This window comes from Pelodiscus sinensis, chromosome 1 (genome assembly GCF_052426305.1).
Source record: "Pelodiscus sinensis isolate ZL-2025 chromosome 1, ASM5242630v1, whole genome shotgun sequence".
NCBI lineage: Eukaryota > Metazoa > Chordata > Testudines > Trionychidae > Pelodiscus > Pelodiscus sinensis.
This window is the reverse complement of record NC_143052.1, coordinates 356474790-356489723: the sequence shown is the minus strand read 5'-3', so window position 1 is coordinate 356489723 and position 14934 is coordinate 356474790. Positions and strand designations below refer to the sequence as shown.

Here is a 14934-nt window from a genome sequence, read left to right as displayed (position 1 = left end):
CGGCTCAACCCTGATCACAGCCAACGGGCTCCTAACCGGTTGGAAGAAAATATAAAAGAAGCCATGGCATGATGACTGTTTCTCACTCTCCCTACGACAATGCTCCATTACAATCCTCACTAGAAATACGTTGAGATTGTGGGTTTGCTTCATTTCTTATCGTACTTGAATTTCACCAGTTTGCTGCCACCCACCATCCCTGCAACCATCTGTTGCTAATAAATCTGCCAGTTTGGTGCGACACTGAGCTGAGTTGTACCTCGGGCCCAGGAGGCACCTGAGAGGGACCCAACATAGAGATGATCCAAGCGGGCAGAGGGGCAGAAGAGGAATAAGCAACCAGTATGGGGAGTTGAGGGACCAGACGTAGAAGTGGCTGGAGACTCGAAGGGATTTGTGGCAGGGAGGAAATGGGAGGGAGTAGGGCTCTGAGGAAATAGGAGGGGCAAAGGCAAGACCTGGGGTGTCCAGCTAAAATTAGAAATACAATTAGAAAGGAGGCAACCCTATAAGTTGTACACAGATAGATTCCCCAGTATGTCAGGCTGAGAAAGCACAGTTAAGTCAGCAAGGAATTTAATTTTTCTTTGATTGGTCAGTCAGCGAATCAGGGAAGAGAACCATCTCACCAACCAGCACCCACACAAAGCTCTGTCTGAGAGCTACCACCTGAGGAGATAACTTTAGTTCCTTTATGAGTGAAGAACCGGAGCAGCCTGTTCCGTATCTTTCTGGTCCTCACACCATAGATGATGGGGTTCAGCATAGGGGGAACCAGGAGGTACACATTGGAAATGAAAACTTGTACATAACGGGGCAAATTGTGGCCAAAACGGGATGTCAGGGAGGCAAACAGAGTCGGTATGTAAAAGGCCGATATGACACATATGTGTGAGCCACAAGTCCCAAAAGTCTTGAGCCGGGCATCCTTTGTGGGAAGGCTGAAGATGGCCCTGAGGATCTGGATATAGGAAAGGGTGATAAAAGACACATCCAGACCAAACCTACACGATAACATAAAGAGGCCGTAGTAACTACTGATGCGGGTGTCCGCACAAGCCAACCTCACCACATACATGTTCTCACACTGAGTGTGGGGGATGATGTTGCTTCTGCAATATGGCCACTGCCTTGCCAGTAAAGGACAAGGCAGTACAAGAATGCTGCCACGTAACACAATGACCAGGCCAATCTTTATCACCAGGGAGTTTGTCAGGATAGTGGAATGTCTCAGGGGATGGCAGATGGCCACGTAGCGATCCAACGCCATGGCCACGAAGATCCCAGACTCGATTTCTGAGAAGCAGTGAATGAAAAACATCTGTGTGAGACAGGCACTGAAATCGATCTCGTTGGAATTGAACCAGAAGTTTGCTAGAATTTTGGGCAGGGTGGACGTGGACAGCACAAGATCGGTGACGGCCAGCATGCAGAGGAAATAGTACATGGGCTCATGGAGACTGGGCTCCCTCTTCACAATAAATAAGATGGCAAAGTTTCCCCAGATGGCTATGGCGTACATTGCGCAGAAGGGGATGGCGATCCACACATGAGCCACCTCCAGGCCAGGGATGCCCAGCAGGATGAAGGTAGAGGGGTTGGTGAAGGCAGTTGTGTTGGAATCTGACATGGAGTCGGAGGGAGGCAGGTGAAGCAATTCAACTCTGAGGCAGACAGCGCCTCTGACTTGAAGCAGATACTCCGCAGACTTTCTGTACGTGTCCAGGGTCACAGTGTAATTGCCTGTGTTGGACACAATGTGAATATGAGATACCACATACACCACTGGAGGCTGTTCTCGTGGGGGAAAGAGATTTGTACTTTCTTCACACTCTGAAAAATGGCACTTTCATTATCTGGAGACATGAATTATGAACAATAAACACTAATAATTCCATGTTTGGTAGTTCTCCAGTCATCAATATTTTCTATACATTATGGTTTGCAAACATTAATAGGCACCAGCAGGAAATATACTCCAGGGAAAAGACCTGGTCTTAACTGATAAAAACTCCATGGAAACAACACCTAAGTCATGGCACTGGCTGCAACAAAGACCATGTTCAGCTGCCTAAGGAAAGGATTGGAAAAAAAGCTGAAATGGTTATGTGCTTAGTTTGGCTCACCCAGTCTTTGTATAGGAAACAGCAGGTAGACGCAAATGTTAAGGATGGGGGAGCTGTCATATGTAGCCAGCCTGAGAGGTCTGGGGCAGACAGAGGAGAGGAACATAAAAAACAGGACTCGTTACATTACATTCAAGTGGAGAAACGGAGAACAGTTGCCTATCAATAATATCTCTAGTGACTAATTGCTCCAAAGGGCTCATTCCACGAAGCTGTGTCAAAGCATCAGCAAAACCATTTGGGAGGAAAAGTTAGGCAGAAAATGTGAATGAAAATTGGGATTTCCTATAAATTATGATTCCATGATTAAGAAAGTGGATACTTTGGCTGAAACCCAGTTCAGCGGTTAAATGAAGGAAGTAATTAAGGGAGAAAATGTGCCATATAACTCTCAGGAGAAAAGAAAAATAGATGCAAAGAATAGAAATACGAAATTTTGAAAAGTGGTAAAGGATGTGGCCAATATTAGGGAAAACCCTTGGTAGGGATCAGTACTACAAAAAAAGGAGGCTATTGATTGTATTTGGGAAAAAATGTACCTTAGAAAATGTTTTGGCCAGTTTCCAGAAGATGAAAGGAAATTTGTTAACTATGGAGAAAAGGTCAAGACATTTTTTCTGCATTGGGAAAGAAGCTCTTACGATGTACTCAGGTCACCTTAAGTGATGAAACACGTCCCAGTGCATTAGCTGTCACCGGAAGGTATTAAACACCATGTACAGTAGAACCTTAGTGTTACAAGTACAAGAATTACGCACTGAACAATCAATCGCACATCTCATTCAGAACCAGAAATAGGCTATCAGGCAGCAAGCACCAGAGACCTCTCCCCCGCACCGGTCAAGAAAGGAGGCAAATTCAGAACAGATCTCTGTTAAATGTAATTGTTAAAAAAGAAGGATAAGTTCAAAATAAAAAAAAATGTTTGACAACATTAGGAAACAATGGAACAGCTGGCATGGTTTTTTGATTGTTTTTCTTTAAAAAAAATCTCGGTATATCATTAACGCCAGCCAACAATATGGCTTATGTAAAACTGAAAATAAACCAAACAAATCCTTCTCATTTTGTACCTTCATGATTCACACAGCTCCATGGGGCCAGATCAAATGCATCTGAGGGTGCTCAGCAAGTTCACTGATGTGACTGCAGCGCCTCCTTTGAAAACTCATGGGGGGCTGTCTACACTGGCATGAATTTCCGGAACTGCTTAAAACGGAATACTATTCCGTGTTCAGTTTTTCCGGAAAAGGAGCGTCTACATTGGCAGGCTGCTTTTCCGGAAAAGCCCTTTTTCCGGAAAAGCATCTGTGGCCAATGTAGACGCGCTTTTCCGGAAAAGAGCCCCGATCATCATTTTCGCGATTAGGGCTTTTTTCCGGAAAAGACTACTGGGCTGTCTACACTGGCCCTTTTCCGGAACAGTGTTCCAGAATAAGGACTTATGCCCGAGCGGGAGCAGCGTAGCTTTTCCGGAATAGTGGCTGATTTTGTACAGTAGAGCATCGTTGCTTTTCCAGAAATTCAAGGGCCAGTGTAGACAGCTCGCAGCTTATTCCGGAAAAGTGGCCGATTTTCACTGGGCTAGACAGAAAATAAAAGTGATTTTATTAAGTACAAGCAGTAGGATTGAAGTGGCCGTAAGCAAGAACAGGATGAGCAAAGTAGGTGACAAGCTCAAAATAAGAGAAAATATTTCTCGACTTCTATTCTGAAACCTCAGGGCAAACTTATTACAGATTCATTATCAGCTCGCCCTAAACTGTATCTTTTCCAGCTCAGCCTTCTGACCCGGGAAGTCTCCTTTTCCCTGTGTGATGCTGGGAGGAAAAGGCAGATACGATCTGAGGATTCATAAGCCGGGGATGGTAGAATGGAGCAGGGGAAGGATTTTACCATGGCTGAAACTGTCTGCATCCAGTTCTAGGGTCACATTGAAGTAAAATGTCCAAAAGTTGGAGAGCGTTCCAAGAAGAGCAACAAAAATGACCGGAGGCTGAAGAAAATGACTGACAGAGAGAGAAAGTTAAAGAGCTTCATATATTAACCTTATCAAAAAGACGGTCGACTGGAGACTTGCATGGGGAGAAAGCCATGGGTATAATGAGCTCTGGAATCTAGGGCTGTGTCTAGACTACATGCCTCTGTCGGCAGAGGCATGTAGATTAGACAGATAGGCAAAGGCAAATGAAGCCACGATTTAAATGATCGCGGCTACATTTACATTTACATGGCTGCCACGCTGAGCCGACAAACAGCTGATCAGCTGTTTGTCGGGTCAGCGCGCTAGTCTGGACGTTCCCCTGTCGACATCAAAGCCCTTTGTCAGCAGCCCCGTTATTCCACGTGGGATGAGGTTTACCGGGGCTGCCGACAAAGGGCTTTGATGTCGACAGGGGAAATGTCCAGACTAGCGGCGAGCCGACAAACATCTGATCAGCTGTTTGTCGGCTCAGCGCGGCAGCCATGTAAATGTAAATGAAGCCGCGATCATTTAAATCGCGGCTTCATTTACCTTTGCTGAACAAACAAATCTACATGCCTCTGCCGACAGTGGCATGTAGGGTAGACGTACCCTAGGAGAGAAAGGCAGAAGTAAGCCTAAAGATGGACATCGGAAGGAAGACCAATTCCAGGTGGAAACAAAGGCCAGAGCTTTAGCACTGAGGGGGATTAGCCTTTGGAAAATGCTGCGAAGGGAAGTGACAGATTCTCTAACTCCCTCCAGACTACATGCCTTTCTGGAAGATCTGCTTGAGGGTTGTCTGCACGTAAAATGCTACAGCAGCGCTGCCAAAGAACATCGGTGTCGATACGATTTAGACCACTGATGGGGCTTCTGCTCTCAGCATAGGTAATCCATCACCCTGGCATTGGCTGACTAGGTTGTTGCAAGAACATAAGAATGGCCACACTGGGTCAGATCAAAGGTCCATCAAGCCCAGTGTCCTATTTTCTGACAGTTGCCAATGCCAGATGGCCCAGAGTCAGTAAACAGAACAGATAATCAAGTGATCCCTCTTCCGTCATCCATTTCCAGCCTCTGACAAACAGAGGCTAGGGACACCATTCCTACCCATCTTGACTGATAGCAACTGATGGACCTAACTTCCATGAATTTATCTAGCTCTTTTTGGGACCCTGTTAAAGTCCTGGTCTTCACAACATCCTCTGGCAAGGAGTTCCACAGGTTCACTATGCGCTGAGTGAAGAAAAACTTCCTTTTGTTTACTACAGTTACCTATTAATTTCATGTGGTCACCCTGGGTTCTTATATTATGGGAACATGTAAATAACTTTTCCTTGTTCATTTTTCCATTCCTGTGATGATTATATAGTCCTCTGTCATATCTCCCCTTAGTCTCCTCTGTTCTAAGATGAAAAGTCCCAATCTTTTTAATCTCTCTTCATCTGGCACCTGTTTCAAACCTCTAATAATTTTTGTTGCCCTTTTTCTGAATTCTTTCCTTGACCTCATGCTGTGTGCATGTGACTTAGGTTCAAATAGCTACATCTCTCAGGAGTGCGGGTCTCTTACTATTGTTAAACAAATCGAATGCATGGGCCATACAAACAAAGGCTGATGGAACTGGGCACGTTGAGTTTGGAAAAGAGGAGATTGAGAAGATGACCCAACAGTGGACAGAGATACTTGAAAAGCTGCCATAAAAAAGGAGGGAGGAAAGATTATCTGTCTTAGCATGGTGGGCAGATCAAGAATTGGTGGGTTCAAACTACAGTGTAGCCAATTGAGATGAAATCTCAGGGGGGACAAAAAAGCCTTCCTTGCTGAAAGAAGGGGACGGCAATAAAACAGACACGCTTGGGAAGTTGTGGAATCTTCTTCACTGAATATTTACCAAAGGAGGCTGCATACTCATCTGCCCCGGATGGATTAGGCACAACACATCCTGCATCTTCTCAGCGCATTAGGCTAGATAACTGTCACAATCCTCTCACCATGTAGCTCCATGGTTCTGTGATGTAAAATCATGAAGCTACAGAGCCCAATACAGGGGTAACAGGAAGTCAGCCCGGATGGTCTATTCTGCGTGTAAACCCTATTGATCTTTTGGTAAAGGAAGTAGCTCAGCCATTTACACTTACTTTTACAGCACAGGAACAAGGGAAAATTCAATTCCATTGAAAGTCAGGGCATATTACACTGATGACAATGTTTGCTTAAGCCATGCTTGGACTGTGGAATTCCTTGCCACAGATATATTCGAGAAAAGAATTTAGCTGATTGGGATTAACAAATGGACTGCCTATTGTAGACGGTGCTGGTGACACCACCCTTAGATAAGAGAGTCCGTCACCTTCACTTGGCAGAGCTCACTTTCAGTTGCTGAGAAGTGTGCCAGACGTTTAGCGTCTGGACTGAACTGTGTGATATCGGGTGTCTGGTTCCGGCTGGGAGGAACGGTTCAGACAAAAGAGTTCAGCAGACCTCTTGAACGAAGCCGGGAGAAAAGACGTCTTGCCTTGGTTGAAAAATTCTGTAAGCTGTTGTAATGAGTTGTCCTAGCAGCTACATGCCCTCAAGCGCAGGAAAGTCAGGTAACAGCTCCCGCGCATCCCCGTTAACAGCCAGAGCCCTGAGGTGCAAGAAGAGGAGGTGACCCTCTCTGTGCATTAACACACACAGATTTGCCTTACTGAGGCCTGAGCAAACATGGGCTTCAGAATTTGGCCTTCCTATTGTACAACTGCTAGCACCGTCTACTGTAAAAGATCCACTGTGCCACTGACATGCCATGTCCCCTTGGTCCTGCAGCCCATCAGTTGGGATGCGGAGAGGTGCACAGAAAAGAGTGGCCACTCCCTCTGGATCATCGGGCATTGGCCACTGTCGACAGCAGACAGGATTCTGGGCTAGATGGACCTTCGGTCTGACCTAGTCTGGCCGTTCTTATCCTCTTATGCCAAATGTGTACCAAGGGCCCTGGGATGTTTAATGGCTGTGCAGAGCAGCAATGACCACAGACCCAGTCCCTAGCCGATCACACTAATGTTACACTCGGTTTGTGGAGCAGGGGAGCCCCTCAGCCAGAGCTGGTACCTGTGAGTGCTGAGAGGGACGTGTCTTCCCTGGAACCCCCCTCAGGCAGCCGCGTCCCGCACCTCTCTCAGCCCAGCGTCTGCAGCAGCGTCCCGCGCCGAGAGCTGAGACAGGGCTGTGGGCCTTCTATAATACAGCTCTGTGCAGCCCCATGGGAATTTCCTCAGTCCCTCGTGGATAAGCTTGGGTCTAATTGTGTACAGGCCGGGAGAGAAGCTTGTCTGTGTTTCTGTGCTAATGACCCAGTATTCAGATTTCAGAGTAATTAAGGAGCCATCCCAAAGGGCAAGGAGAATTCTTGGGCTCTGGGCTGAGTCCAGGAGGAATTGGCTGTTCTGGGCACTTGTGTGCCTCTGTGGACATTAGCGGATACCATGGCAATGCCCAGGGTGGCTGGGGAGAGGGTCGAATGACATGTGGAGAGTCATGACTCAGCGGTGACAGGAGCGCTTCCTGGGGATACACGGGGCTGTTGCTAAAGGAGCAGAGGTCAGAATTCGACCCCTCGCTCGCTGTGGTCACTTAGCAGGGAAGTAGGGCGTCCTCACTCCCAGGTGTTGCCTGTCAGCAGCCCCAATTCATTAAACAGCAACCAACTAAAACTAAACCCGAAGGCTAAAGGGAAAGGCTAAAAAGGAAAACAAGGCTGGGGGGTCGACCTCCCTGGAATCCCGGGCCCAGGCTTGTAGGGATTACGAGGATTCCAACACCCAGAGCAGTGGAAGGGGAGCCCTCAAAGTCAGCCAGGCCTCTGGGTAAAAGGAGACTCAGATCTTTTTGCTAGCCAATTCCACCGGGTTGGTGTCTACCCCACAGATGTTCCCATAAGAGCAGGACTGTTCCTCCACGTCCATCGGCTAGGAATTCTTGGAAGAATTTGCTTCCAAGACGAACCTTTTCCTCTTGGAATATTTTGCTCTTTTTGCGGTACGCACAGCTCGTCAAATTTCCACAGAAGCATGTAACCCCCTGCTCTCTGCCTGACTGAACTTTTCTCTGCTCGGTGCCACTGTGTCTTCCATCATAAGAACATAAGAACAGCCGTACTGGGTCATACCAAAGGTCCATCTAGCCCAGTGGCCTGTCTGCTGACAGTGGCCTGCACCAGGTACCCCAGAGAGGGTGGACCGAAGACAATGATCAAGCGATTTTCTGAAACAGAGATTTTTCGACAAAAATCATCGAATCATGGAATAATAGGACTGGAAGGGACCTCGAGAGGTCATCGAGTCCAGCCCCCCGCCCTCAAGGCAGGACCAAGCTCCATCTACACCATCCCTGACAGATGTCTATCTAACCTGTTCTTAAATATCTCCAGAGAGGGAGATTCCACCACCTCCCTTGGCAATTTATTCCAATATTTGACCACCCTGACAGTTAGGAATTTTTTCCTAATCTCCAATCTAAACCTCCCCTGCTGCACTTTAAGCCCATTACTCCTTGTCCTGTCCTCAGAAACCAAGAGGAACAAATTTTCTCCTTCCTTCTTGTGACACCCTTTTAGATATTTGAAAACCGCTATCATGTCCCCCCTTAATCTTCTTTTTTCCAAACTAAACAAGCCCAGTTCATGAAGCCTGGCTTCATAGGTCATGTTCTCTAAACGTTTAATCATTCTTGTCGCTCTTCTCTGTACCCTTTCCAATTTCTCCACATCTTTCTTGAAATGTGGCGCCCAGAACTGGACACAGTACTCCAGCTGAGGCCTAACTAGTGCAGAGTAGAGCGGCAGAATGACTTCACGAGTTTTGCTTACAACACACCTGTTGATACAACCTATAATCATATTTGCTTTTTTTGCAACAGCATCACACTGTTGACTTATATTCAACTTGTGGTCCACTATGACCCCTAGATCCCTTTCTGCCATGCTCCTTCCTAGACAGTCGCTTCCCATCTTGTATGTATGGAACTGATTGTTCCTTCCTAAGCGTTTCTCTTTATTAAACCTCATCCTGTTTACCTCAGACCATTTCTCTAACTTGCTAAGGTCATTTTGAATTATGTCCCTCTCCTCCAAAGAAGTTGCAGCCCCACCCAGTTTGGTATCATCTGCAAACTTAATAAGCGTACTCTCTATCCCAATATCTACGTCATTGATGAAGATATTGAACAGTACGGGTCCCAAAACAGACCCTTGAGGAACTCCACTTGTTATCCCTTTCCAGCAGGATTTAGCACCGTTAACAACAACTCTCTGACTATGGTTATCCAGCCAATTATGCACCCACCTTATCGTGGCTCTATCTAAGTTATATTTGCCAAGTTTATCAATAAGAATATAATGCGAGACCGTATCAAATGCCTTACTAAAGTCTAGGTATATGACATCCACCGCTTCTCCCTTATCCACAAGGCTCGTTATCCTATCAAAGAAAGCTATCAGATTAGTTTGGCATGACTTGTTCTTCACAAACCCATGCTGGCTATTCCCTATCACTTTATTACCTTCCAAGTGTTTGCATATGATTTCCTTAATTACCTGCTCCATTATCTTCCCTGGGACAGACGTTAAACTGACCGTTCTGTAGTTTCCTGGGTTGTTCTTATTCCCCTTTTTATAGATGGGCACAATATTTGCCCTTTTCCAGTCTTCTGGAATCTCCCCTGTCTGCCATGATTTTTCAAAGATCATAGGTAAAGGCTCAGATACCTCCTCTATCAGCTCCTTGAGTATCCTGGATGCATTTCATCAGGACCTGGTGACTTGCTGACATCTAACTTTCCTATGTGATTTTTAACTTGTTCTTTGTGTATCCTATCTTCTAAACTTACCCTCTCTCTGCTTGTATTCACTACGTTAGGCAGTCTAGACGTGGATCTGTCGAAAATAAACCCTTTTTCGAAAGAACCTGTATGCCTCAAAAACGAGGTTTACAGGATTTGTCGAAAAAGGGTTTATTTTCTGTAGATCTGCCTCTAGACTGCCGAGATTTTGTCGACAAAACTCCATGTCGGAAAAAAGCAGCGGCCATGTTTATACTAATGAAGCACAGGATATTTCATTCACCGCTTCATTAGCAATTTCGATGTGCCTAATCTACATCTCTCTGTCGACAGAGAGGTGTAGTCTAGACATAGCCCAAGAAAAGACTCTTCACTATCTGTATGTAGGGTAATGTTTAGATGTTTTATGATTTGGGAATGGGAATCTGATGTCGGTGCATTTAAAAACGGGGTTTCCTCTGTTTTGCAACTAAGTTTTGGCCCAGGGTGGAATTCCCCATGGCTACGTCTACACTGGCCCCTTCTTCGGAATAGCCATGCTAATTTAGAACTACTTGAAAGTAGGAATAAGAGATCCTCCGGAAAAGGGCTTTATTCCAGAGGATCGCGCCAGTCTAGACGCTTTTTTTCCGGCTTTTCCCCAAGCCGGAAAAAAAGCAGCGGCCATGTTTATTTAAATCCCGCAGGGGATATTTAAATCCCCAATGCATTTCCCTATTCCAAAGTTCTAAATTAGCATGGCTATTCCGAAGAAGGGGCCAGTGTAGACACAGCCCATGAGTTTATCAATTGGTGACTTTTCCATCTAGTCATTATGCATGTAACAGGAGTATTGTGGTGATAATACAAGTTCTTTCTTTTTTATTAACCTGGCATTGGTTAATTTTTGGTCCTGTTTTTCCTTTAGGGCTGAGATTTCCCAAGTGATCTCGTCCCTGGTTTTCTGACCATTACTTGGGTGGTGGGAGTGGATTTTCATCCCCAAAATCTAGGTTGTTAAGATTTTGGGGGGAAGTTTTATACCGAAGCCTGGGAGAAGGTTTGGGGGTACATTTGCTGGCCCCCACTTCTGCATTCATCGCACCAGAGTGGGGAATTGACATTGACAGAAGCAGCATTGCCTGTTGGAAGAAACATTGCTTCAGAGGAGCCTTCAGGGAAACCCCCAGGACAGAGGCGTTATATCTGGGTGAAGACATCACCTTGTGGCCTTCCTCTCTCAGCCCTGGAAGCTCCAAGTGTGTGGTCCCAGCCCTCTGGTGGCCGGACCCCCAGCAGGTGGCTGTTTCTGGGTCCCCCACACTGAGCCCATATGCCCTAGAGTTGGGTAAGAGTTGCCAGTTTTCCCTACCAGGCGCCATTCCCCCATGACTGCCAATCCTAGCCCCACAGCAGTGTTCAGGCCCCACCTATGGGGCTCGGTTTCTTGGCCCAGTCTGAGCATGCCGCTCGCGTTGTCGTGCCTCCCTCTGGGCACTGGAGAATTGCATGCTGGGCCAAAGGCCCTGGAACCAGCTTTGACTCAGCTCTCTCAGACTTCCTCATTGGTCAGCGCGCTCTTCCTAGAGCAGGCCCCTGGGGAGGGGTTCATGCTGTTTCCTGGTTCTCTCGTTCAGGGCACAGGGTGGTGAAAGCAACCAGACCCAGGCCTGGCAAAAGGGGCTGCTGAAACTCTTCCTCTACTTTAAACATCACAAGGGATCCCCCGGGCTCAGTAAACAGGATACAACACCGGCCAGGCCTTCCCTGCCTCGGTGTCCTCCACCCGGGGGCTTTCTTTGGGATTGGTCAGAGCCCGCTGGGGTACCCCGAAGTCAGTTCCTGCACCTCCTGGCCTTTTCCCCGGCTGGAACCTCTCTTTCTGCTGCAGCCATAACCCTGCAACTGAGTCCCCACTGATGTACTGATGTCCCTGTTCCTCTCTCCTGCCCCAGCATCTTCTGGGTCACCCAGGCTGTTTTTAAAGGGCTGCACCACCCTCTCCTCACTTTGTTCCCTCTTCTGGGAAGGTCCCATCCCCACCCTCTGAATCATAGAATCCCAGGGCTGGCAGGGACCTTGGGAGGTCAGAGTCCAGCCCCCTGCCCAAGGCAGGACCAACCCCACTCCATCATCCCAGCCAGGGCTTTGCCAAGCCAGGACTTAAAAACCTCTAGGGATGAAGAGTCCACCCCCTCCCTAGGAAACCCATCCCAATGCTGCCCCACCCTCCTAGGGAAATAATCTTTCCTAATATCCAACTTAGACCTCCCCCACGGCCATTTAAGGCTATTGCTCCTTGTTCTGCCATCTGCCAGCACTGAGAACAGCCTCTCTCCATCCTCTTTGGATCCCCCCCTTCAGGAAGTTGAAGGCTGCTCTCAAATCCCCCCTCCTCCCCGCTGCCCTCACTCTTTTCTTCTGCAGACTAAATAAACCCAAATCCCTCAGCCTCTCCTCGTAGGTCATGTGCTCCAGCCCCCTCACCATTTTGGTTGCCCTCCGCTGGACCCTCTCCAATGTGTCCACATCCTTTCTGTAGTGGGGAGAAGGGGAGCAGAACTGCACACAACACTCCAGAATATCTCGAATAAAGGCACCCCTTCTTCTGCCTGGGTGACAGCCGCTCCATCCCAGCCTCCTCCTCTGAGCACAAGGAGGGTCAGTGAACAGTATAGGAAATGCCCAAGACAAGGGTACAGCTGGTTTACACTGTGCGGTAATGAGTCCATCGGTTTTCCATCTGTCTGGATTTTCCTGGATAGTCTGATTTTTGAGTCTGTCTCCAAGTGCCAGGGACCAGGTTTGAAACTGGCCCCTCCAGTCAAACGGGGGATTCGGCAGTGCTGAGTGCGAGCAGAGCAGGAAGAGATGTTGGGGAATTAACCCTCTTCAGCCCCTCCTCAACTGGGGCTGCTCCTACCAGCAGACAAGTTCCTTGCCTGTCCCAGCCTCAGAGCAGAGAGGATGCAGCTGGTGTGGGCAAGGATGTGGCCGATCCAGAGAGTGATGGGATGGTGGAGGAGAGATGTGAGTGATGGGGTGGGACCATGGAGAAGTGATGAAGAAGGAGCCTGGGCATTGAGAGACTGGATGGGACTGGAGGAGGAGTCACGGGGGAAGAGGTGGGGTAGTGTGGGGGGGAGAGGCTCAGAGGACCAGCTGGAAAAGTGACAACCCTGTGACTTGTACGTAGGTGGATTCCCCAGATTATAGCATAGATACAACACAGAAAGGTGGAGGAAAGATTTTTTTTAGTGAATTGAGAAAAAGGGCCCAGCACCATGTCGCCAGCCAACTCTGCACACAGTTCTGTCTGGGAGCCAGGAGAAAACATTAGTCTGCCCGTGGAATCAGCTGGAGCAGCTTGTCCCGGATGGGTTTGGTCCTCACTCCATAGATGACGGGGTTCAGCAGGGGGGGCACCAGAAGATACATGTCAGCAATGAGAATGTGGAAATACAGGGGCACATTCTGGCCAAACCGGTGCGTGAAGAAGGAGAAGAGAGCTGGGATGTAAAAGGCTAAAATGACAGAGATGTGGGAGCTGCAGGTCCCGAAAGTTTTCAGCCGGGCGTCCTTGGTGGGGAGGCTGAATATGGCCCTGAGGATCTGGGTATAGGACACAGCGATAAATATCACATCCAGACCAGTCACCACGAGTGCCACAGAGAGGCCGTAGTAACTACTGATGCGAATGTCGGCGCAGGCCAGCTTCACTACGGCGATGTGCTCGCAGTACGAGTGGGGGATGATGTTGGTTCTGCAATATGGCCACTGCCTGGCCAGGAAGGGATAGGGCAATGAGAGCAGGCTGCCACGCAGCAGCACAGCCAGGCCAATCTGGGCCATGCAGTGGTTTGTCAGGATGGTGGAATGTCGCAGGGGATCACAGATGGCCACGTAGCGATCAAACGCCATGGCCATGAAGATCCCAGACTCCACCACTAAGAAGCAGTGAATAAAGAACAGCTGGGTGAGACAGGCACTGAAATCGATCTCCCTGGAATTGAACCAGAAGATGCTCAGCATTTTGGGCACAGTGGAAGTACATAGAACCAGGTCAGTGACAACCAGCATGCAGAGGAAATAGTACATGGGTTTGTGGAGACTTCGCTCCGTTTTCACAATGAACAAGATGGTGAAGTTCCCCAAGAGGGCTGTGATGTACATGGTGCAGAAGGGGATGGAGATCCAGACATGGGCCGCCTCCAGTCCAGGGATACCCAGCAGAATGAAGATGGAGGGGTTAGTGAAGTCGGTTGTGTTGGAATCTGACATGGAGCAGGAGAGGTGTCCACCGCTGAAGCAGAATTTTGTCTCTTGCATGTACCTTATGATCTCCTGACCTCCTGTATATGTCCAGAGGCTAGGATGATAGTGACAGTACAAATGCCTGGATGCAGGGAAAATGTTCCTATGAGACAATGTGAGTATTACTGGAGGCTGTTCTCAAGGGTGAAGTAGCACAGTCGGTCTTCACACTGAAAAAATGACATGTTCATTATTGAGAGAAATGAATTAGGGACAACTCACCCTACTGATGTCAAGGCCATATTTGATGGTGCCACATGGATGCTGTAGTGTGGGGAACCTTATTGGCACCCGCAGGAAACATGAGGATGGTTACTGGTTATCCCTCATTGCATGCCAAGCTAGAGAGTCATCTGCTTGCTCAAAATCTGAGAGAGGAAACAATCTAACCCTTTTCAAAGACAAGTGCCAGGGGAAATATCCTAAGTAGAACACAGCTCGGGACAAAGCCCTGGCTGGGATGATTGAGTTGGGCTTGGTCCTGCTTTGAGTAGGGGGCCGGACTCGATGACTCCTGAGGTCTCTTCCAACCCATGATTCTATGAGTCTATTAACTGTATGGGTGTCATTGATAGTAGATCCATGGAAACACTTGCTCATTCACAGACAAAGAGAGTGGCCGGAGGTCTAAGCAAAGGGCTGAAGAATAACTAGATCTGGACCCCTGCTCAGTTGTGGTCCCCCTGTCTCTCTGAAGGGTACAGCCGATAGCAAGGGGGGTTCTGA

General features: G+C 48.0%; 2 protein-coding genes across 2 annotated transcripts; both read right to left on the bottom strand.

Moving 5' to 3' along the window:
- Positions 1-625: 625 nt before the first annotated feature.
- Positions 626-1630, bottom strand: LOC102452407 (olfactory receptor 52R1-like). Its single transcript, XM_006127847.4, has one exon. It carries the CDS (start codon positions 1628-1630, stop codon positions 626-628), a length of 1005 nt encoding a protein of 334 aa, XP_006127909.4.
- A 9302-nt stretch (positions 1631-10932) lies between these two features.
- Positions 10933-14190, bottom strand: LOC102452654 (olfactory receptor 52M1-like). Its single transcript, XM_006127848.4, has 3 exons — positions 13245-14190; positions 12157-12246; positions 10933-11036 (listed from the first exon to the last, which is right to left on the bottom strand). The coding sequence occupies exons 1-3, from the start codon at positions 14173-14175 to the stop codon at positions 10933-10935; spliced, it is 1125 nt and encodes a 374-aa protein (XP_006127910.4). The 5' UTR covers positions 14176-14190.
- Positions 14191-14934: the final 744 nt, after the last annotated feature.